Raw genomic sequence first — 25,525 nt, forward strand, 5'->3', positions numbered from 1 at the left:
GAGCTTGTCGAAAAAGATAACTTTCATGTCCTTCCGCTTATGAAAGGGAATATAAGCGAAACCAAACTTCAAACCAAAACAGAAGACGATTTCCGAGCAGTGTCGAAGTACCTAAACAACGCCAAAAATAATTACTACACGTACCAGCTGAAAAGTTGCAAAGGCTTACAAGTTATGCTCAAGGGAATAGAACCCGATATGACCCCCTCCGAAACTATAGAGGCTTTAAAAGGAAACGGTTTTTACGCAAAACATGTTATAAATATTATAAACAAAAACAAGAAGCCGCAACCACTTTTCAAGGTCGAGCTGGAGCCAGACACCAGAACTTTGAAAAAAAACGCAGTGCACCCAATCTACAAGTTCCAGTACCTCCTTCACCGTAGGATCACAGTAGAAGAGCCACACAAACGGAACGGGCCAGTGCAATGCACAAATTGCCAGGAATACGGACACACCAGGGCTTACTGCACCCTTAGGTCAGTTTGTGTAGCTTGTGGAAACTGCCACGGCTCCGAACCCTGCCCTGCCAACAAGGAAGACTCTCTCACTAAAAAATGTATAAACTGCCAAGGAAACCACACAGCAAACTACAGAGGCTGTCCAGTCTACAAGGAGATGAAAAGTCGTATGCAACGAGCGACAACGGCACGCCAGAACATCTTCATGAAATCACAAACGACACCGGAAGTTTCCTTCGCAAAAACAGCCAGGTCATGATTTGGGCCCCCAATTGCCAAAAACGGCATTTCCTACGTCAGTGCTCTAAGATCAGGCACAGCTCACATAGAGCCGAAAAACAAACTAATTTGATGATAACTTTGCAACAAAATATGATGGAATTTATATCCTTCATGAAAACCACCATGCAAACTCTAATGCAAAACCAAAATATCTTGTTACAAATGCTTGCAGCTCAGCAGTCCAAATAAATTATGCCTATCCTTCGAATAACTCTGTGGAACGCCAACGGTGTTTCACGGCATATACCTGAAACAACTCAATTTCTGAACGAAAACGACATCGACGCTATGTTGCTGGCAGAAACTCATCTCACCGGCAAATATAACTTTCAAATACGAGGATACACGTTCTACGGCACCGATCATCCAGATGGTTAAGCACATGGCGGAACCGGCATCTTAATAAGAGACCGTATCAAACACCACTTTCACCAACGGTTTGCAAAAAATTATGTGCAAGCTACATCGATAAAATTACAGTTGGGCACCAGCAACCTTGCCATTGCCGCTGTCTACTGCCCACCCCGCTTTACAGTCTCAGAAGACCAATTCATGGACTTCTACAATTCACTTGGAGAGCGATTCATAGCAGCAGGTGATTACAACGCCAAGCACACACACTGGGGATCCCGCCTTGTGACTATATAGCGCACTCATCAAAACATGCAACAAACTGGACTACGTTTCACCAGGCAGTCCTACATACTGGCCTACAGATCCTAGGAAACTACCTGATTTAATTGATTTTGCTGTGACAAAAAATATTTCTCGCAATCTAATATCTGCAAAATCGCTTTTGGATCTATCATCGGACCACTCACCAGTGCTAAAAACTCTTCTTCAAAGCCCGGAATTAATCGAGCACCCTTGCAGGCTGACGTCGCATCGAACCAACTGGCTGAAGTTCGAAAAGTACGTAAGTTCCCACATCGAACTAACTCCACAGCTCAACTTCAAGGAGGACATTGACTGCTATGCCAATGCACTGGAGTCTGTACTCGTCGCAGCAGCCAAAGTCTCTACACCGCAAGGGAGGGATGGGCACACACACCAACACAAAACTAACCTTGAAATCGAACAGCTTGTTTTGGAGAAAAGACGTTTGAGGCGTGCTTGGCAAACCAGCAGATCGCCATCCTCAAAACATAGTCTTAAGGAAGCTGGTCGCAGACTTACCAGGGCTCTAAGGCACGATGAAGAAAAAGCACAACGCCAGTACATTGAGAAATTTTCACCCACCAGCACCAAGCATTCCCTGTGGAGGGCTCACCCAAATCTAAGTGCGCCGGCCGAAACAGTAACTCCCATAAGAGACTCTTCAGGAAGCTGGGCCAGAAGCGACAAAGACAGAGCTTGTACATTTGCTTTACACCTTCGAAAAGTTTTTCAGCCAAACCCTGCAAATAAGTCATTCACACTACCCTCGCCGTCATTTCAAATTGTAACTGAGACGGCGCCAATTCTGTTTCAACCAAACGAAGTTGCAAAAGTCATCAGCGAGCAATTAAAAACAAAAAAGGCCCCAGGAACTCCCAAACTGTGCAGTTGAGGTAATTTGTAAACTATTTAACGGGATTACACGACTTGGCTACTTCCCAAAAAAATGGAAAAAGTCGGTAATCATAATGATCCCAAAGCTAGGGAAAGATCACACAATACCAGCTTCATGTTTTACTCTCGTGTCTGTCAAAACTGCTCGAAAAATGTCTTCTGACGCGCATAATTCCATATCTGAAAGAGCGCAACATTATTCCGGCGCATCAATTTGGCTTTCGAGAAAGCCATGGAACAATAGAGCAAGTTAACAGATTAACAACAGAAATACGAACTGCATTTGAGTCTCGGGAATACTGCAGTGCGGTATTCCTTGACGTTGCGCAGGCTTTCGGCCGAGTCTGGCTCGATGGCCTTATGCATAAAATCAGAAAGTTACTACCGGAAAACACTCACAGGACACTTAAATCGTACCTTTACAACAGAGCCTTCGCCGTGAGATGCATCACTACAATATCCGACGATTACACGATAGAATCTGGAGTTCCACAAGGTAGCGCCCTTGGTCCAACTCTATTTCTCCTCTACACCGCAGATATTCCCACGAACGAGCGGCTAACTACTTCTACATTCGCAGACGATACCGCGATCCTAAATCGGTCCAAATGCCCAATTCAGGAAACAGCACTACAAGCTAATCATCTCGTGGTAGTGATGAGGTGGTTATCAGACTAACGTATTAAAATAAATGCGCAAACTCTGAATAACACGCCACTTCCACAAGCTGACGATGTAACGTACCTTGACGTCCACCTTGACAGAAGACTTACATGGCGGAGACATATCGACGCAAAGAAAATGTATCTAAAACTAAAATCCAATAGCCATCATTGGCTCATGAACGCTCGCTCCCCCTCTGCCTAGACTTCAAGGTCCTGCTTTACAATTCAACGCATAAGCCAGTCTGGACTTACGGCTCCCAAATGGACAATAACAAAAAACACAGTAAAATACCGCAAACAATATTTATGGACATAATAAAATTTTGCATTCAAGAAAACATTCAAATTTGAAAACAATTTTTACACACAATTAAAAGGAATGCCTATGGGATCGCCAGCCTCGCCGGTCATTGCAGATATTGTAATGGAAACTCTCCCGGACAATACGTTAAAAAAAACAAAGACGTCCTCCAAGATTGCTGACAAAATACGTAGATGACCTGTTCGTAATCGTTCAAGAAGATGACATTAAAACTACACTGACCATGCTCACCTCTTTCGCCAATAATAAAGAAAACGATCAATTAGACGTGCAAACAGATTAAAATTAAAATGGTACAAGAAACCAATTGCGTCCGGACGAATCATCAATTTTAACTCCAAACACCCAAAACAAATTATAATAAATACAGCTAGAAGCTGTATACAGAGAATGATCAAAATTTCAGACACGGATAACCACGAAGAGACGACTCAGGAGATAAAATCAATGTTAACAGACAATGATTTCCCAAAACACATAATAAAAACATTATTTTCGGAACACAAAACAACTTCGAAGAGGCGAGTATCTTATCACAAGAACAACACTATGCCAAACGATTCACCATAGAAATGCTACATATCATAAAAACACCTACAGACATACGGATGAACTACAAAACGGACACTGACAATTGCGTTCATTATACCCTTGCAGAGGGTATTATAATTTCAGTCAGAAATTGCAACGCAGTGAAATAGGCATCTCCGACCCTAAAAAGTATATAAATTCTTGATCAGCATCACTAGGAGAGTCGATCTAACCATGTCCGTCTGTTTGTCTGTCCGTCCGTCTGTCCATCCGTTTCTACCCAAACTAGTCTCTCAGTTTTAAAGCTATCTTCATGAAACTTTCCCAAAAGTTGTCTTTCTATTGCAGGTAGTATATAAGTCGGATCGAGCCGGATCGGACGACTATAGCATAGCTCCCATAGAAACAATCGGAAAAATGAATAAAAAACAAGAAGGAAAGCAAACTTCGGCAAGCCGAAGTTCATATACCCTTGCAGCTATTGCATTAATTAAATACTTTTGAAAACATTTAAATTATGATTTACTTGAGTACGTGCTAAAAAAAAACATTGAAACTATGATGATTTGCAGCTCAATTATTAGATAGTTATTTTATATATTTTTATTATTTCTATGGGAGCTATATGCTATAGACGTCCGATTTTGATAAAATTTATACCATAATTCTGAAATAATTAAACATTGCTATATGTCGAAGAACTAAAAAAAAATTAAAAAACAGAAAAGTTATAATTTTTTTTCATTTATTTTTCCGATTGTTCCTATGGGAGCTATATGCTATAGTCGTCCGATTTTGATGAAATTAAAACCGTAATTCTGGAATATTAAACCATTACTATATCTCGAAGAACTAAACAAAAAATTAAAAAACAGCAAAGTTATAATTTTTTTTCATTTATTTTTCCGATTGTTCCTATGGGAGCTATATGCTATAGTCGTCCGATTTTAATGAAATTTAAAACGTAAATCGGAAATATTTTACCATTACTATATGTCGAAGAACTAAACAAAAAATTAAAAAACAGCAAAGTTATAATTTTTTTTCATTTATTTTTCCGATTGTTCCTATGGGAGCTATATGCTATAGTCGTCCGATCCGGCTCGTTCCGACTTATATACTACCTGCAATAGAAAGACAACTTTTGGGAAAGTTTCATGCAGATAGCTTTAAAACTGAGAGACTAGTTTGCATATAAACGGACGGACAGACGGACAGACGGACGGACAGACGGACATGGCTAGTTCGACTTTACTAGTGATGCTGATCAAGAATATATATACTTTATAGGGTCGGAAACGTCTCCTTCACTGCGTTGCAAACTTCTGACTGAAATTATAATACCCTCTGCAAGGGTATAAAAATTAGAACTTTGGTGTTTTAAAATTTTTTTTAGTTTTTCGAGATTAATATTTCATAACTACGGTTTAAATTTCATCAAAATCGGACGTCTATAGCATATAGCTCCCATAGGAACAATCGGAAAAAAATACAAAAAAAATTTTAACTTTGCTGTTTTTAAATTTTTTTTAGTTCTTCGAGATATAGTAATGGTTAAATGATTCAGAATTACGGTTTAAATTTCATCAAAATCGGAAATCCCATAGGAACAATCGTATAGCTGCCATAGGAACTATCAAATAATTAAGCTGCAAATCATCATAGCTTTAATGTTTTTAAACATACACGCAAGTAATTCATAATTTTAACTTTTTCAAGAGTATTTAGTTTTTGAAATAGCTGTAAGGGTATATGAACTTCGGCTTGTCGAAGTTTGCTTCCTTTCTTGTTTATATAGACATTTACTAGGGAAGAAAAAAATTAGTTAACAACTCCACGTCACCCGATGCAGACGTGTAAATTAAATGTATGTCAAATGTAAATTGTTTTCTGTTTGTTAAGAATATAAAAATTGTTGTTATTACTTTATAGTTGTCCTGAAGACGGTTGCCGAAGAGCATCCGAAATATATTGACAAATAACCAAAATTAAAAAATTGTGTTATTTTCTCAACATCCTGACCTCGAGCCGGTTAACAATTAATATACTTTGAAAGGTCGCCAAAACCAACTAGTTTTCAAAAATGTTTAATTCTTGCAATAGCTGCAAGGGTATATGAACTTCGGCTTGCCGAAGTTTGCTTTCTTTCTTGTTTTTACATGATTTCATTCCTGGCTAACAGCGGTCAGTTTAAAAGTGTATTTATTGAGTCGAATGTTATTTCATTTTTCGTCACATAATTTGTTATCAGTAATTCTATATTGAAGATGCGATTTTCAAACCTTTTTTACCTCGTTAATATGTGTTTTTGTTTGATAGTATTAAGGATACGAAATCTTCTACTTTCGATTGAATAATATTTAGAGTTATATAGAGCAGATAATGGCAAAAGCGAACAACAACGGTTTTTAAAGTTCTTTTTACAAGAAATCTGTCTTGGCGCCAGCGTAATGGATCCTACAAATTTGCATGCGATTGGAGGTCGAGACTTTTCGGAAGAACAGCCCAATATTATTTTATTGGAAGATGGTTTTTGTACTAAAAAAAACGAATTACTTACAGTCCCGTCTTAATAAATAAGTATCATCGGCCAGTCGTTGCCTAAATGACTCCAGTTTTTTATTAAGTTCCATTTCCTTTCCGATTTGTTTTTTAATAGCTTCTGTTCCAGCCAAATTTAACTTTATTGACTCCCGATCTTTTCTGATAAAATATAATATTGAAATGTTTACTAGCTCACTAGTTTATATCGATCCTTACCTCATAGTATCTTGAACTTGAAATAAAATGTTGTCCCTCAATTTAATGGCTATAATGACCTCGCTCCATGCATGTGTAAGACGCTTATGCTCATTTTGCAAAACCTCTAAGTCTGTATTAGCATTAGCAATGCTCATATTTAAAATATTGACAACTTCTGACATTGCAGCTTCTTCTTGGCAAATAGAAAGCAACTCTGCCTCTCTTTTTTTAACTTCCATGTCCAGCCGGTAAAATAGTATATCTGACTTTCGTTTTTCCTGAGATAGCTGATCTTGCAGTTGTGCGTCCCTGCTAACAATGCGCTTTGCGTTTTTCACTTCATCCTCTACTTCATACGCCCATTTTTTAATATTACTTCCTAAGCTTTGTATATCTTCGAGTTCAGCCATTCTTGCATGATAAAGTGTTTTTTGAGACTTGGTTAGCTTCATTTTTTCCGCGAATTCATTTTTCAAAGCATTTCCTTTTATTTCTTCTACTTGGCGGTTTTTAAAATGTTTTTCCATTACTGTAGATAGATCTTGAATTTGTTCTTCTTGAAATCCCATTTTTTGCTGCATGTCATATAAAGCCAATCCTTGTTCTTCCCGTCGTTGCTCTTTCAGTTTAACATGATATTTTACTTCTGCAATTTCATTTTCTATGTCACGTTTAGAACGTAATAAATGCTCTTTTAAAGACTTTTGAAACTTGCGGAGGAGATGATGATTCGGGGTAAGTAGGGCCATTTGCTCTGGTTCAAGGGCTGAGCCAGGATCCAGGTCCGAAATATTGGCAAAGTCGCACGAATCAATGTCCTTAATATCAGACATTTTTTTATTTCAACAAATATTTTGAACTCGAAAATATAAATATGATTTTGCTCGTATTAAGTGTAACGTATATGTTTTGAATGTCAAAAATGTTTAATAAAAATAATAAAGGGGTTGCTATGGATGTGTAAACGTATATTTTTTGAATGTCTTATAAAAATAATAAAGTCGTTGCTATGGATATATGTATTTAGGAAAGAAAAAGGATGCTAAATATATTTGTATGTACATTATATTTTATTCTATATAATATTATTTGACTGAAATAAAAAAATTAAAAAAAAATAATTGTTATAAATACTTGTTACTCAGTTGTTAAATTTAAAACAAAGTAGTCCCCCACAAAACAATAGGGGCTTACATGGCGCCATCTGGCGCCTGCTTTGTCAACACTAGAAGCTAAGAGCGTGCTGCACCTCCACCACCGCAAACACTTCTCTCACTCTGTCTCTCCACATCAGCGAACTGGCAGTAAAATCCGTATATTAGCGGCTTACCGGCAGCTTGTTGAAATTAATAGCTCGTTAACTTCGCGAATGTTCAAACTTTGTCGAGCTCTGCATCTATATAAGGAAACCTAATGGAAAGTTGAAGAATTATCTATTTTTAGTAATTTAAGGTATCGATGACCAAAATCGGTTAAGCAGAACTGGAGAAAAAAATAAAATTGACATTAAGACGGGTAAAAACCGTTTTTAAACGAATAAGTACACATTTTGCTGGCGCCATCTGCCAGATTAATATTTATTGATTATCTGAGAAACGGGTATCTAATAGAACCACGTAAGATCAATGCAGGCAATTGAGTATATCGTTTCTTCTTGTTAAAGTTTAAGATATAGCCCATAGCTTTTAAATTTGGTTTTGGTTGGACATACCGAATACTTATCGAGTTGGCACCACTGGTAATGACGCCCCTACATTGCCTGGTTTTAGGTGACATTCTTGTTGTTTTAATGTGGACAATTTTGTTCCATATGATTTTTACCCACGTACTGCGTTTAAAAGATAATCGAATTCCTCTGTTAATAACGAAGCCCTTTCTTTAATTTTAAACTTGTTTAGTTCTTGCAGCTCTTAAAAATAGAATAAATTCGATATATGCTAAAAAAAATGTTTTTTGTTATATTTTTCGATGGTTTGTTGATTGGATGCTCACGCAACCCAGAAATAGCATACGAGGAAAAATAGGTCAAAGTTTCACTTCGTCAGTACTACGCCCTTTTACTTTAAATCACAACCTACTCAAAAAAATTAACAAAATAACAAAACAATAAAATGTAAAGCCATTACATAACATTCCTCTGATTTCTTTTATGAAATTATTTATTTTAATCCATATCTAGTTCAAGTCTTACATTTACCGTGCTAGTCAAATTAGAATAATAAATAACAACTTAATGTAAAAATAGAATATATATTCATATGTATAACTTCAAATTGTCCTGACGAGCAATAGTATTAAAAGCAACACTTAATTTATTCATATCAGTCCCCAGATACTTCAACTCCGTAGCTAAGAGTTTAAATAAGGTTACTTTTTGCAATTAAAGTTCGAAATAAATGGGAAGGCAAGCTTGTGACATAGAAAGTTTTTCCAAAAGCTAAAAGGTTCTACCCGTATTTATATATATGTATATGTTTGCTCCAATATAGGGTATTGCTAAACCTAAAACCCAGTTTATTTGCCGCATCTTGATACTCAATGGATTTTTTACTTATTACAAACCTTCTTAAAATTGTTGTCATGGGCTTTTTTTTTGGAAAAGACAATACCTATTCTTTTTTGGGATTTAGGCTGAGGTGGTTATCCGCAGTTAGTTAATTTATTCTGGAAAGTGTAATCTTGCCGTAGTGATTCAATCACGGAATGCAAATAATGATGATGTGTTTATTGAATCAAAAAATCAAACATATAAACTCGACATACAAAAAAAAGAAAAACGCCATATTGGTGGTGTTTGGTCAATCTATCCATTTCTTAAAATTTGTAATTTTTATAATATTATTTAAAAATAATTATTATTTTTGAGGAATGTCTAAAGAAAATTTCTTCTAAAAAACAACCGGTTCAAATTTTATACAATTCGCAGTTTAGGAAGATATTGGCATCTGACCAACATTATAATTCCCTTAACAGGGTTAAGAGTGTAATTAATTTATTTTTTTTTTTGTTTTGCTTTGCTTGTACCTTTGAGTTTTCGTATAGGTCTGTCAGCAGCGTACACCGCTCCGTTCAACTAGCAACTTATACCGCTAACGGCCGAATCCCTGACTAAAACACAACAGTATTTCGTTAGGAACTGAACTTTATTTGGCGCTCATCGCGTCTTTTATACCCTTTTCCACTTATTACTAGTTCTTATGTATCATCAATTCTAGGGGTTAATTCTAGGAGTTTAAATGTATACTCTATTTCGGGGACAAGTGAATGTCAAATGTCAATTCTTTGGGTTATCCCATCCTATTCATGTGGAAAGGGGAACATACTTCTTAGGTCACAAGATTAATTTGAAATGGTGTTGCACCAGCAACCTAATTATCAATGTTCAACCGTGAACGTTCTGCGGGGTGCCTTAATGCCTTTATTTATTAGTATTTAATGTATTCATTGGTAGCCCGAATTCTATATTAATTTGTTTCTTATCATTCTTACAAGTACGTCTAACATAAATTAAACTTATTACGATTATTGTTATATTTATTTTCTGCTTTTACTTCTTCTAATTGTTTTTTAATGATAATTATATTAATACATAAATAATACATAATTTAAAAGCCTTGATGCCATTGGTTTGATTTTATCTTTCTTAATATTAAAAGCTACTGTAATCCGTGGTGCCACCAGCTCCGTTATATTGTCTTCTGTGATTATTTCGTGCGCATCTGTTAAAAGGTGTTATTGAATTTGCGGACCTGACTTCGATGGTTTCCACATGTCCATTTCAACACCGGGTCGTTGAAATCCTTATATAGCCAAGAATTTGAAGTAGACAATTCTACCCATATGTTTTCGGCACGACTCTCCTGGAATTCTCATATTGGGTTCCGACTTTGCTTTAGGGCCGATAACTCACCGGAATTGTCAGTGGCTGATTTCCAGACCCAGTCTCCCGACAAAGAAAATGTTGATTACTTTGCCGAGAGCAGGCGTTAAATTGTGTATTTGTTTTCAAAGCGTAAGAGTCTTTGTCAAAGTTGTATATTAACAAGTCAGCCTTTAACTGAGGAACTATTGTTTTGCCATAACTTCCGAATGGTATTGGTATCATTCTATACACCGTTAAAACTTTCTGATCGAACAACGGTATTTCTGCGTGTATGACGAGTTTCTCATCCATAATTATCACTTGGGCTGTCAATAAATTGTATATTTCTCTTATTTCTGTTCCCGTTGCTGATCCAGGTAGCTGTAGCTTTGGTGCTAGTTTTTTCCTCAATTTATGCAATTTCTTTTTTATTTGAGGTGGTTTTAACAATTGAGGGTTAACCCTCAATTAAATTTGTAATTGATCCTTGCATTTTTTTTTTAGATATGCTAGTGCCATCTGATTGACATATTGATTTTCGTGTACTTCCTTGTTCAACCTCATTATTTCGTCTTACATCGCTTTGAACTGTTCGTTTATTTCCTCTGATGTTTTTGTTATGATATTTAACGTCGAATCTACTAAGGATGTTTTTTTCATATACATATGTTGCAGATCTTGTTGATTATCGAATATGTATTGTATATTTGCTTCAATTATATTTCTGTCTATAGCATCCATGGTTCCAAATAATATATGGTGTATAGCTCCAACAAACTCAAAAGGTGCTCTTTTCTGCCTTTTTGTTTTAAATTTCAACTCGTTATTTGCCTTAAGTTGATTAATTCTATTACTAAAATTGCGTACCATTATTTGACAAGCTCATTCATATAAAATTAAAGCCCTATTTATCTATCAGTCTTAACTCGCTATTGTATGGCTCCAAATTATAATATGTAATTAAATACGCTGCGATGTCCATCATATCATCGTATTATTTTCCCATGGTTGTATATTTGTTATTCCGCCAGCTGTGTTTTCCAATGCTTTTATCCCGGTTATAAGTCATAACATTAAATTACAATTTATTAAAGCTGATGATTTGTTGTCGGGCATCTTCATATCTTCCTTTTGATCTGTGAAAAGTTGGGGGGGTGGCGGATTTCTGCCCTTGGAGGATGCTGATGGAAATGGCGACTCGTTGGGTTCTTTTTTCGCAAATGTGAATTTTTATTTCATATAACTTGCTTCACTTAACTTGTACAACATCACTTAGTGGCTTCGAAATTATAACTCCTTAACTCTACTGAAATCTAATGCTAGGAGAGCGGGGGTGGAGACTGTTAACAGACCGAGAGCGAGATGAGAGTTCATCTGGACATAACTGCTCTCGACTGTTAACGAATAATTTCGACAGTGGCCCCTCCTTGGCGCGGACATTCTCCCCCCCTTGCGACGGCAAACGTAGCAACCAAGTTTTCCACACGTCTGGAGCCTTAAGACTGTCTACAGGATCCCGAGACAATCCAGCCGAACACAGTGCTTTGTGCGACAGGCAGCCCCTCATCCAGATTTAGGAACCCGGGTTGGATGACATCACGATAGACGTCAGAGCCCAACACCAGGGATATCGTCGCCGGGCGATGAAACTGTTCATCAGCAAGACGGATATCATTAAACCTAGCGCGAACATCGTCGGCTAGTGCACGGATTGGAGTGCGAGTGGAGAAGTTGGGGCTGACCTTGAGCACCACGTCGCTTTTGAAGGTGCCTGTTCGCGACCTTATCGTCGCCGAACAGACCGTCTCGTCTCCGACGCTCGTCGTGGGGAGCCGGAACGCCGCAGCGAGCGATCTCTCAATGGTGCTCACCGGGGAGCACGGGTCGATCAGGGCACCCGTCTCGTATTTATTGGTTCCTGTGTCGAGAACCACGATGGCAGTCGGGATGATTTGCACACTCCGATGCTGCAACAGAGACGCCACAGATGGAGCTGCAGTTGGCGCTTCGGCCTGGTCGGAATGCCGGGAACGATTCCGCGAGCTGGGTGTTGGACCCCGAGAGCGTGAGCCGAAAGCTGATGGTCGTGATGCAGTTACCGAAGGTCGCACTGGAGAAATTGACTGGCGTCGCGACGTGTGTGGTCCTGCCCACATTTTTTGCACGTGTCTCCGCTGCGACATACTTCTTCGGAGTGCTGATGTGCCAGGCAATTAGCGCAGTATTTGTTAATGATAACGGCGCGTAGCCGCTTCTCAGTACTGAGCCTCAGAAACCTGTTGCATTTCCGTAGCGGATGGATTCCCCGACAGACTCGGCAGCGGTAGGATCGAGTACCTCGGGAACGTCTGTCGTCCAGAGTTTGGGCGCTGCGAGGTCGTGGAGCCATGGTTTTAATGCTTTAATATATAAAAAAAATAAATGATAAGTACATTTAGTGTCAATCGTGAACGAATTTTGGAGCATGAGGACAGAAGGCACTATTTTGGAAGTACTGAGGCTGCCTTGGCCTCCATAGGAAGAAGTACTAGCTTATGGACGGGACGTTTAATAATTCCTCGAGCCGTACGGATTTCTACTACGCGAACTCTACTATCGGCCCCTGGAAAGACAGATACAACTCTGCCGAGCCGCCAGTCGTTTGATGGCATATTGTCTTCTTTGACGACCACCATATCATCAGCATGTATATCTTTGGACGGATTCTGCCACTTATTGCGCTTGTGCAGTTCCTTTAAATATTCCTCTTTCCATCGCGCACTGAACTGCTGATGCAGGGCCTTTAAATGTTGCCAGCGATTTATAATCGACTTAGCATCGCCCTTAATTTCGGGTTCAGTTGTGGAAAGCAACGGACCCCCAATCAGAAAGTGGCCTGGCGTTAACGCCAACAAATCAGAAAGATTTTCGGACATGGGAGATACTTCCGACTTGACGTCGACTTGTAGAAAAGTGTTTTAAAGCTTTTCACTCCAGCCTCCCATAGTCCTCCCATATGTGGAGCTCCTGGTGGAATGAAACGCCACAAAAGTCCCTGATGGCTATAGGCATCAGTCACAGACTCCTTGATCGCTTGCATAAAATCACGCGAAAGTAGAGTCGCTGCCCCCAAACATATCCCTTGGTAATGAGGCATGCTCTGCCTGTATAGTTTTTTATTTCAAATGGGCCTGCATAATCAATGCCAGTATATGTAGAAGGCCTGGAAAAGGAAACTCGATCGGTCGGAAGATCGCCCATTAATTGCGTCTGTAATTTCTTCTTGTAAATAGTACACACCTTACAGGAGTTTAGCACAGCTTTTACCAGATTCTTGGGTTTAGGAATCCAATACTTCGATCGAATGAGGCGTACCACTAGTTGGTTGCCGCCATGCAGGGAAATCTGGTGTGAAAAAAGGACGAGCAGACGAGAAAGCCTACAGTTATATGGCAGTATAATAGGATGGCGCTCGTCATACTGAAGTGCTGTTGAGGCAGTAATGCGACCACATGCTCTTAACAGGACGTGCTGGTCTAGGAATGGAAACAGGTTGGCTATCGGGCTGGACACTGGAATTGGACACTTATCGTTTAGGAATTTAAGCTCTTGGGTATATTCCTCACGTTGAGCATATAGAATAAGGGCTCTTTCAGCTTCTCGGACCTCCTCCTTTGTAGGCCGGTCAGCTGGGCCCCTCGGCATCTTGCGGCAGCGTTGAGTGAACCGTAGCACGTACGCAAGGACCCGCAGAGCCTTGTCCAATTTGGAGAATCGTTCCAGAAAATCGTCGGATAGGGCCTTTGCGAAATTGACCTTCACAGCACGCTGCTCTAAGTCTGTAACTGGAGTCGCAAGCCCCTGTGTTGGCCACTGGCCTTTTGGCTGTTGTAACCAGTCCGGTCCTTTCCACCAGAGTTGGCTATGAACCAGATCCTGCAGCGAAACTCCTCGGCTGGCTAGGTCCGCGGAATTGTGCTCAGATCGCACATGCGCCCAATGCTCAGCGCTCGTCACCTGAATAATCTTGGTCACTCGGTTGGCTACAAACGTGGCCCATTGGAATGCCGGTTTGTTCAACCATGCGAGGACGATGGTGGAATCAGTCCAGCAGAAAATGTCGGAATTGGAAATTGGCATATTCGGAAGGATAGCTGCGATCATTTCTGACAACAGCAAGGCCCCACACAGTTCGAGCCGTGGAAGGGACACCGTTTTAACGGGTACGACTCGGGTCTTGGCGGTAAGCAGATGTGTCATAATATTATGTCCTACTTCAACCCGCAAGTATATTGCGGCCCCATATGCCTTCTGCGACGCATCACAAAACCCATGATGCTCGACCTTCACCTCTGGCTGGAACCAACCCATCTAGGAACACGGATTTGCTTGAGCTCGGAATAGCTGCGCAAAAACTCTTGCCATCTTTGATTCATTTCTGTGGGGATATTTTCATCCCAGCCCAACTGTTGCAACCAAATTTCTTGCATAAAGATTTTTGAGCGGACAATAAACGGGGACAGCCATCCCGCGGGGTCAAAAAGTTTCGCGATCTGGGAAGGAACCTCTCTCTTGGTATACGTAGATTCAATCGAAACTAGCGGTGGAACAAAATAGAACTCGTCCGAGGTCGCATTCCACCGAACCCCAAGTGTTTTGGTAGTGCTTTCGGAATTGAGATCGCGAAAGTCATCGTGGAGTAGGTGCTCGTTAGGGATATCTTCGAGTATGCTATTCTGATTCGCTGTCCACTTTCTCAACGGGAACCCGGCAAGGTTAAAAGCGTGGCAAAGCTCGCGGATAGCAAGTCGAGCCTCTTGTATGCAATTGGCCCCTGCCAGAACATCGTCTACGTACATAAAATGCCGAATAATATTGGTTGCTTTAGGAAACTCCGTTTCTACGTCGTCTGCCAATTGTTGGAGTACGCGAAGTGCCAGAAACGGTGCACAGTGGACACCAAAGGTGACGGTTTTTAGTTCGAAATCGCTTACTTCTCCTTCTTTGTTTCGGAATAAAATTCTTTGGAACGGCGTGTGCTTGGGATCGACCCAGATTTGACGGTACATTTTTGTAATGTCTGCACTGAACACGTACTGGAAATAACGCCACTTCAAGATCTGAATGGTTAAATCAGATTGTAGGACTGGACCAGCATGAAGAATATCGTTCAAGCTTGTCCCATTTGCTGAAGGGCTAGAAGCATTGAATACCCAGTGTTGGGGTGTATCTAGGTACTTGTACCTAGGTATGTACCTAGGTAATTTTTTTCGGTATCTTTTACCTTACCTAGGTAAAAAAATATTTGGCTACCTTTTACCTTACCTAGGTACGAATTTTCGTTTTAGCTATGTAAGGTATTTAGGTACTTCCATACGTGTATGTAAATATTGTGCATATTAGAAATAGCCCTGCTTCACAGCAATGCAATCGAAAACTTAGAAATATGATAGTTCCACCACTTACTCACAGAGGTCTTTATGGTAAGAATGTAAAAATATTTTCCGTTGGAATTTCGTATAATGCTAAATTAGCAATGCCGTTGCTACCTAAACAGTGCACTTTTATCGATGACATCGGTTCCTAGAAAACGCCACAACAAATCTTAAAATGAGCGAAGAAGGCGCAGAAAAAAAGGAGCTACCATTAATTTTAAATGGGACTTTCTTTTTACCGGACGGGAAGTGCAAACTGTGTTTGAACAAAACTATCAAATTTGATGAAAAGTCAACCGGCAACTTGCATAAACATCTGAAGGTAAGTGAACTGTGAAGTGAATTTATAAATTAATTTTCGCGCGAAAAAATGCATGTGCGTAGACATGCACATGTGCTTTTGAACATACATATGTGCTTATTCATACATTTATGTGGTGCAGTCATCAATGTGAATATGACCATATGTATGTATTTATGTATAGATTGTGCCTATTTCATTAAAACATTTAAACAATCATAGCATGAAGCAGCACGATTCCCGCAATTTTTTTTTAATGCACCTTCGAATTATTTGAGTATGTGAACAAGCACATATTTATGTATGCAAGTTAACTAAGTAAGCCGGGCGACGGCAATGACCGATCGTCCGAAGGCTCGCTCCGGCCAAATTGCTGACACAGCGTCTGGCCGGAAGCTCGTGCATAGCCGGCAAGCACTTCCCATTGGAGTGGCCGCTATGAGTCTCTTTTGTGTAGCTTTAAGTTTTAGTTTAGATTTGACTTCAGGCAAATAAAGAGCCGCTGCTCATACAATATAACTCCGACAACCGTCGTTAAATCTTTATCATTTGAAAACTGTCTGAGTCTCTAGGCCAGCAGTTAAAGAAGGGCAGTCACCCTTCCTCCATAATCATCGTAACTCATCCTGAGGATTATTCGGCCAGCCGGCCTACAAAGATAGCGGCAAGTCTTACTCCCCGCCCTCCGTGGATCATCTGCAACTGCGAGGGACCACCTAAGGGAACTTCAATTGCCGACGGCAATTCACCGTTGGAAAGCCATCTATATTAATTGTACTACGTGGATCATCTGCAACTGCGAGGGACCACCTGAAGGAGCATCTATTGACGACGACAGCACACCGTTGCGATACGAAAAGATTAATTGGCGCCCACCGTAAATTACCCATTGTTATAAAATTGGGGAACCATGTAAGTGAGCACCTCCATACATATATTTTCCCAATCTGCATTTGTAAAACATTCAAACACACTGCCAGAATACTTTCTGCAGCTCCACATTAATGGTTTCGTGTTAACATTTTAATAAATTAGCATACTAACTAGTTGATTGACAGTTTAATTTGTGTAATTACACGCGTATCATAAATGTTTATTATTGTGTATTGTTTGCATAATTATTTTAAATAAATATCCCAAGGCCAAAATATTACCGATATTACGGCCATACAGAAAATTATAAACATCATACACCTTAGGCGCAAAGGCGCTGCTGGAAAATAAATAAATTGTGCATTTATTGAATTAATTTTCTTGGCGACGGAAACTGTCTCATATAAATTATAGGATTTAATTCAGCCCTTTTGTGTCATTGTTTTTTTGCTTATACCTAAAAATTCTGTGTATTAGCTTTGCAACAATCTTGGGGTCTTTTTACTGCTTCCTCGACCCGCTCCGGTCCGCGAACCCGACACCGCTCATTCGCGTTTTGACTCTGTTAGCTTCGCCTCTTTGTTTATCATAGCGACAGCTCAGCCGCCACGGTCCCGTTTGAATTTTGTTTATAGCTGCTTAGGCATGCAACTCTTGGGTAATGGAATTTAGCATTGCTATCCATGTCGTTCCTAAGTTATAGGGATCCAAGACAACATAGCGACTCAGAGTCAAACTCGGAGAGGCTCCCTATTACTTCTACACCGAGGCAGGCGGCTACCGGTGCCGGTCCCAATACAAACATGGCCATAAACGCAGATCAACTCCAAGCTGTCATCCAGGCGGCCATCGCCAATGCCCTCATAGAAAAGGCTGGTGAGGACCAGCGCAGGGAAAATGAAATGCGCAAAACCATAGAAAACTTAGCTAAGCAGGTGGCAGAGACGCGGGTATCACCCGCTCAAATCGGAACCCCCCAAATAAAAATTTACGAACCCATTGACATTAAAAACAATGTGCAATGCAACGAGCCCCTTGACGCCGTCAAATGCCTTCCCGAATTTACGGGGGCACAAGAAACATATGTCTCTTGGCGGCAAGCGGCAGTAGCCGCATATTATATATTTAAAAATTACATAGATAGCTCACGCCACTATCAGGCGGTTGTAATTATTAGGAGTAAAATAAGAGGCCCTGCCGATGCAGTGCTATCCTCGTTTGGCACTGTATTGAATTTCGATGCAATCATAGACCGCCTCGATTTCACATACAGTGACAAACGTCAGATTCACGTCATCGAGCAGGAGATGGGCACCCTTAGACAGGGAAGCCTCACTCTCCTACAATACTATGACGAGGTTGAGAAAAAGCTCACCTTGCTCACAAATAAAGCCACCATGTCGTACGAAGCATCGGCGGCCAGAATTCTATGCGAAAAATTCCGAGGTGACGCGCTCCGTATATTTATTTCGGGCCTCAAGCGCAGTCTCTCCGATGTCCTTTTCTCGGCAAAGCCGAAAGATATGCCAACTGCATTGGCATTGGCTCAAGAGGTGGAATCAAACCACGAAAGATACACTTTCGCAACATCGTTTGCAAAGAGCCTAGAAGATAGGGATAGAAAGCAATTTCCAAAGGCGCAAGATCGCCAACAAAATTCCTATCAAGCGCACCCTCAAGTAAGCGCGGGCAAAAACCCACACTTCACTAAGCAGCACAAGGCTCAAGTGCACTCCGCTCCGCACAACGACAGGCGTCATGAAAACACGCCAGAGCCCATGGAGGTTGACCCTTCAATGTCTAGGATGCTCAAGCCATCTCAAGCTCCGGCTTATCAAAACAGAAAGCCGGCCGAGTCCGGTCGATCCGGCCCACATAAGAGGCAGAGGGTCAACCACATCGCGCAAGGCGCAGGCGAAATTAATGAGCAATACACTGCAGCAGCTTCAAGCGCGGCCCAGGAAATCAATGACGACGCCATTCATGAATATGATTCGGACGCCATTAATTTTTTAGGGGAAAGTCCCTGCTACCTGTCATCAGACGAAGAGTAGCGGGGATAGATATGAAGCTTTTGGTAGACACGGGCGCGGCAAAAAATTTCATCCGTCCATACGAAGGGTTGAAAGGCGTCCGCCCAGTAGAATCGCCATTTACGATACATTCTATCCATGGCGTCACCACCATCACTAAAAAGTGCTTTGTCTCTCTATTTAACTTGAAGGCCACGTTCTTCATATTACCAGATTTGTCTTCCTTCGATGCCATAATTGGCCTTGACCTGTTAAAACAGGCAGGGGCATCGCTGTGTCTAGCTTCCGGCTACCTCAAATGGGGCTCCGAAGCAGAAAAATTGGAATTCCAATCGTGCCCCGACGTCAATTTTACCAACATTGATTTTTCGGACGCACCGCCTCTAGCTAGAGAGGCCTTTATCAAAATGCTTGGCGAACAAAAAAAAGCCTTTGCAAACCCCAACGAGGCCCTACCCTACAACACGTCGGTGGTAGCTACCATCAGGACGGTTAGTGACGAGCCCATTTATGCCAAACTTTACCCATACCCAATGGGGGCAGCGGATTTCGTCAATGGCAAAATCCAAGAGTTGCTAAAAAATGGCATAATACAAAAGTCAAAGTCCCCCTACAATAACCCAATATGGGTAGTAGACAAAAAGGGCACTGACGAAGCGGGCAACCGCAAGATGCGGCTCGTATTAGACTTTCGCAAATTAAACGAGAGGACAATACCTGATCGCTATCCCATGCCGAATATCTCTGTGATACTAGGGAATTTAGGCAAAGCCAAATACTTCACAACGCTTGATTTGAAGTCGGGCTACCATCAGATCAATCTGGCAGAGCGTGACCGTGAAAAAACTTCCTTTTCCGTTAACGGAGGAAAATACGAGTTTCGCCGGCTACCGTTCGGTTTGAAGAATGCGGCCAGCATCTTCCAAAGAACCATCGACGACATACTGCGAGAGCACGTTGGCAAATTTTGCTATGTCTATGTTGATGATGTCATCGTTTTCTCAGAAGACGCAAACGCCCACATTCGGCACGTAAATTGGGTTCTTAAGAGCCTGCACGACGCCAACATGAGGGTGTCAACGCAAAAATCGCGTTTTTTTAAAAAAAGCGTTAGCTTTTTGGGCTTTATCGTCACCAACAATGGTGCCACAACTGACCCAGAAAAAATCAAGGCCATTCAGGAATTCCCCGAACCCAAAAATGTATTCGAGGTGAGATCATTCCTTGGCCTGGCCAGTTATTACCGATGCTTCATCAAAGATTTTGCATCAATAGCTAGGCCCGTCTCTGATATCCTTAAAGGAGAGAATGGAAGTGTCAGCAGGCACAGATCCAGAAATATGCAGGTGCAATTTAGCGAGCAGCAACGACTTGCTTTCCGAAAATTGCGTAACATTCTGGCTTCGGAGGATGTCATCCTCAGATATCCTGATTACAAGAAGGCATTCGATCTAACGACGGATGCCTCGGCAACTGGCATAGGCGCAGTACTATCCCAGGAGGGAAGACCCATAACTATGATATCTAGGACCCTAAAGGACCGAGAGGTTAACTACGCTACTAACGAGCGTGAGCTGTTAGCCATAGTTTGGGCGCTAGCCAAATTACGCCATTACTTATATGCAGTAAAAGATATAAATATCTATACTGATCACCAACCATTGACATTCGCAGTGTCGGAGTCCAATCCGAATGCGAAAATCAAACGATGGAAAGCTCGCATCGACGAGTCCGGCGCTAAAATGTTTTATAAGCCCGGCAAAGAGAATCTCGTCGCGGATGCCCTCTCCAGACAGCAACTTAACGTTGTGGAGGCGGAGGAAGCTTACTCGTGTGCGGCCACTATCCACAGCGAAGTGTCGCTAACACACACCATCGAAACCACGGATAAGCCTTTGAATTGCTTTCAGAACCAGATAACTCTGGGAGAAGCTCGCTTTCCGTCTAAACGCAGCTTCGTGCTCTTCGGAAACAAGAGACGGCATGATATTGACTTCACATGCAAGGAATCACTGCTTGAGGAGCTTGCGGACATTATAGTCCCCAAAGGCGTTAACGCCATTCATTGCGATCTGCACACGCTGGCAATGATACAGGACGAATTGATCCGGCAATTCCCAGCCACCAAGTTCTGGCACTGCAAGAACCGTGTCACAGATATTTTCGCAGTCGCTGAGAGACGAGAAGTCCTCACCACTGAGCATAATAGGGCTCACAGATCCGCACAGGAGAATGTCAAGCAGGTACTTTCGGAATACTATTTCCCAAAAATGGCCAAGTTAGCGAATGAAATTGTCACTAACTGCAAAACCTGCGCTAAAGCAAAATATGACAGGCATCCTAGAAAACACGAACTCGGCGAAACGCCAGTCCCGTCTCATGTGGGAGAAATGCTACACATAGACATTTTCTCCACTGATAAGAAATACTTCCTCACATGCATTGACAAATTTTCCAAATTTGCAATGGTCCAACCAATTCCCTCTAGAACCATAGAGGACCTCAAACCGGCTTTACTACAACTCCTTAACGTTTTTCCTAAAGCCAGAGTCATTTACTGCGACAATGAACCCTCATTGAACTCGCACACCATTCGGACCATGCTAGAGAATCACTTCGGAGTTAGCATCTCAAATGCACCGCCACTCCACAGCGTCTCGAACGGACAAGTGGAGCGATTCCACAGCACTCTAGTGGAGCTTGCCAGATGCCTCAAAATCGACAAAGGCATCAGCGACACTGTAGAGTTGATCTTACTGGCCACGTCTAAGTATAACAAATCTATCCATTCGGTTATCGATAAGAGACCGGCCGACGTGGTAGTCACACAATGTGACCCGCAATGCGATATACAGGATAGGATTAGGCGTGCCCAGGATAAGTTGAGAAGCAGGGAAAATGCATCCCGACAGAACAGAGTGTTCAATGTCGGCGACAAAGTCCTAGTGAAATCCAACAGGAGACTAGGCAACAAGCTTTCACCGTTATGCGAAGAGAAAACTGTGGAAGCGGACATGGGGACCACAGTCCTCATTAAGGGGAGGGTGGTCCACAAGGACAACCTTAAGTAGGCGAAACACAAGCACGTTGTCATTCGCCTAATAGTTTTTACAATTTTTTTACATTTTTTATCTCTAGCCACTTGGCATAGGTTTTTATTTGATAATTTTTTATTATGCTTAAATTCGTCATGCTTTGGTGGAGGGCTACCCCGCTAGTTTATAAAACACTACAACAAATCCAAAATTACAGGTTCAAGCTCATACCTCTGCTATTCCTTTTTGCCCTGACATCGGCGCACGTCATGGACTACTCGCAAGCCAAATACATTCCCGTCATTGACGGACGGATTTTGGTATGGGAAGAATTCGCATCCTTGAGGCACTCAGCGAATCTCTCGGAGTATAGGCGCGTGGTGGAGGAAACTGGCGGCATGATTAACATGTTTCCCCAGTCGCACATGCAGAAGCTTTTGAGCGTAGATGTCGCTCACCTGCGTGACCTGCTCGAGTCACTGAGCATCCACCACAGAGTAGCCAGGAGTTTAGACTTCTTGGGAGCGGCGTTAAAAGTAGTGGCGGGAACGCCAGACGCGGAGGACTTCGAAAAAATTAAATTCAACGAATTTCAATTAAATAATGCAAACAATAGGCAAATTAGTATCAATAACAAAGTACAGGAACAAATCAATAAAATTTCCGCCATTGTCAATCAACTCTTGAGGTCAGCTAAAGAGTCCCAAGTCGACACGGGACATCTTTTTGAGATGTTATTAACTCGAAATAGAATGATCACAATGGAGTTGCAGAACCTCATACTTGCAATAGCTCTTGCAAAAGTTAGCATAGTTAGCCCTAGCATATTAGATCATGCAGACCTGGAAAGTGTATGGATGGAAGAGCCCACCGGGACTGCCATCAAAGATGTTTTGTCCGTTGCGTCCGTAAAAATTTTGCAATCCACTAACATTTTGCATTTTATAATTAAGTTTCCTAAAATTAAATTAGAATGTATTAAAATCACCGTTTTCCCCGTGTCACATCACGACACAATGCTCAGGCTGGAGGACAAGGTAATAGCGGATTGTAATGGAGAAATCCTCACGGTAAAAAATTGCTCCATAACACCGGGAGCCACATTTTGCCAACTGGCGCTAAGAAGGTCATGCGCCCAGGAGCTCCACGCTGGAGGCACAGCACATTGCGGCATCCAACACAGTGATTTACATCCCGTCACCTACGTAGATGAAGGCATCCTAATTGTGAACGATCGTCCGGCTCGCGTAAGGGTGGACAATGGCACTTACGTCCATATACGAGGCACACACCTCATCACTTTCACTGAAAGCGCCACGGTTAACGAAACCCGATATGTCAATCATGACGTAGCCCAGAAAAGGGTACCAGGAGTGGCTAGCTCGCCTATCCTGAACATCACCCTGGAGCACAACACACTTAGCCTTCCGTACCTTCACCGCTTGAGTGAGCGTAACCTGGAACACATTAAGAAGTTCGGGGAAGATATCAACGGCTATCGTTCACACCAGATATTGCTGATCGTGGGAGCGATCTGCTGCGCGTTGATCTGCATCGGCCTCACTTATCAGCGAGTCACCCAGGCCAGGAGATCCACGGCCCAACTAAAGGAGGTGATCGCCAAAATAGGGTCGGCCGAGGGCGGCCTTAATTCTGAGGGGGGAGTAGTTAACTAAGTAAGCCGGGCGACGGCAATGACCGATCGTCCGAAGGCTCGCTCCGGCCAAATTGCTGACACAGCGTCTGGCCGGAAGCTCGTGCATAGCCGGCAAGCACTTCCCATTGGAGTGGCCGCTATGAGTCTCTTTTGTGTAGCTTTAAGTTTTAGTTTAGATTTGACTTCAGGCAAATAAAGAGCCGCTGCTCATACAATATAACTCCGACAACCGTCGTTAAATCTTTATCATTTGAAAACTGTCTGAGTCTCTAGGCCAGCAGTTAAAGAAGGGCAGTCACCCTTCCTCCATAATCATCGTAACTCATCCTGAGGATTATTCGGCCAGCCGGCCTACAAAGATAGCGGCAAGTCTTACTCCCCGCCCTCCGTGGATCATCTGCAACTGCGAGGGACCACCTAAGGGAACTTCAATTGCCGACGGCAATTCACCGTTGGAAAGCCATCTATATTAATTGTACTACGTGGATCATCTGCAACTGCGAGGGACCACCTGAAGGAGCATCTATTGACGACGACAGCACACCGTTGCGATACGAAAAGATTAATTTGCATCATATATGTATGAATATGTGCTTATTGGAGTGTATGTTTAAATGTAAATGTGCATATCTATGCACATGCATTTTTTCGCGCGAAAATTATTTTCCATAAGTTTAAATAATCTAAAAGTGCATTTTAATAAGAAATTGGCGGATACATAAATACATACATATGGTCATAATTTTATGGACATTGATGGGGTTTGTCATTCTTTAACAATTAACAATATTTTTAAGCGGTTTTATTTTCCACCAAAAAATGTAAATTTATTTTTTTTTATTAAACCACATTTTTATAAATATATGTATGACTAAGCACATAAAAATGTTTAAATTAAACAAGTATAATGAAGACATTAAAATATTATGAAACTTTTTTTCAAAGGGTTGACCCGAACAGTTATTCTTCGTATGAAGCTTTAAAAGCGAAAAATTCAAAAATAGAAGTGAAAATTTCCGGTGAGGCAAAAGATCGAAAATCCTGCTTCAGTACTCTTAACTCAGTCCAGGTAAACATAAAAAGATTTAAATATAACTTAATTTAATTTAATATATTTTAACTATTGCAGGTTAATAATGAAATTTGTGACTACATTGTAACGGAAATGTTACCACTATGTCAGGTCGAAAAAGCAAGCTTCAGATCCCTTCTGTCAACAATATCAGGGCGATCTATTAATATACCGTGCCGGAAAACAATCAAGACAATTTTAGAGAAGCGCAGAGCCGAGTATGAGCAAAATTTGACGAATATTTTTAAAGAAGTGGCTTTTATTTGTACGACAGCTGACATCTGGAGCGCCAACAACAAAAGCTATTTTGGTGTCACCGGACATTATATTGATTCTACATTAGCTAGACGTTCACTTGTGCTCGCATGTAAACGAGTTCGTTTTTCTCATACCCATGAACTAATTGGAAAAACTTTGGCAGATGTTCAATACGGCTTAAAAGATTCTCAAATATCCGGCACTGTTACCGACAATGCATCAAACTTTTGTAAAGCATTTAAAGTCTACAGCTTCGATAAATTTGCTGGGTAAAATGCTATAAAACCCGAATTTTTAGAGGAGTCTGAAATCGATGCTGTAGAGATTGACATTTGTAAAGATGATGAAATTATTCTGCCAAAGCACTTTAGATGCGCCTCTCACACGCTTAACTTAATTGTCACAAAAGATGCAGAAAAGGCATTAGAGTCCATCTCATTCAAACGTTTGTATCATTCGTCTCTTG

General features: G+C 41.3%; 2 protein-coding genes and 2 long non-coding RNA genes across 5 annotated transcripts in view; 2 read left to right on the forward strand and 2 right to left on the reverse strand.

Annotated features, from left to right (window-relative positions):
• The window catches only part of LOC128263865 (coiled-coil domain-containing protein 40), a 283,137-nt gene extending 275,572 nt beyond the window's left edge, over window positions 1–7,565 (reverse strand). Inside the window, 2 exon segments of the mRNA XM_052999134.1 lie at window positions 6,373–6,515; window positions 6,573–7,565. Of these exon segments, the coding sequence (XP_052855094.1) occupies window positions 6,373–6,515; window positions 6,573–7,387 (958 nt within the window). The 5' untranslated portion in view covers window positions 7,388–7,565.
• A 5,002-nt stretch (window positions 7,566–12,567) lies between these two features.
• Window positions 12,568–12,815, forward strand: LOC128263871 (uncharacterized). The gene is made up of 2 exons (XR_008268556.1): window positions 12,568–12,694; window positions 12,744–12,815. It is a non-coding gene; the product is annotated as an uncharacterized LOC128263871 (long non-coding RNA).
• An 81-nt stretch (window positions 12,816–12,896) lies between these two features.
• LOC128263878 (uncharacterized) lies at window positions 12,897–14,766 on the reverse strand. The gene is made up of 2 exons (XM_052999150.1): window positions 13,696–14,766; window positions 12,897–13,196 (listed from the first exon to the last, which is right to left on the reverse strand). Exons 1-2 carry the CDS (start codon window positions 14,764–14,766, stop codon window positions 12,897–12,899), a joined length of 1,371 nt encoding a protein of 456 aa, XP_052855110.1.
• Window positions 14,767–15,607: 841 nt separating this feature from the next.
• LOC128263870 (uncharacterized) lies at window positions 15,608–24,997 on the forward strand. 2 transcript variants are annotated; one of them, XR_008268555.1, is made up of 4 exons: window positions 15,608–15,878; window positions 15,930–16,152; window positions 24,675–24,798; window positions 24,859–24,997. It is a non-coding gene; the product is annotated as an uncharacterized LOC128263870 (long non-coding RNA). The 2 variants fall into 2 exon arrangements; XR_008268554.1 differs by having other exon boundaries at window positions 15,953–16,152.
• Window positions 24,998–25,525: the final 528 nt, after the last annotated feature.

This window comes from Drosophila gunungcola, unplaced genomic scaffold (genome assembly GCF_025200985.1).
Source record: "Drosophila gunungcola strain Sukarami unplaced genomic scaffold, Dgunungcola_SK_2 000024F, whole genome shotgun sequence".
NCBI classification, from domain to species: domain Eukaryota; kingdom Metazoa; phylum Arthropoda; class Insecta; order Diptera; family Drosophilidae; genus Drosophila; species Drosophila gunungcola.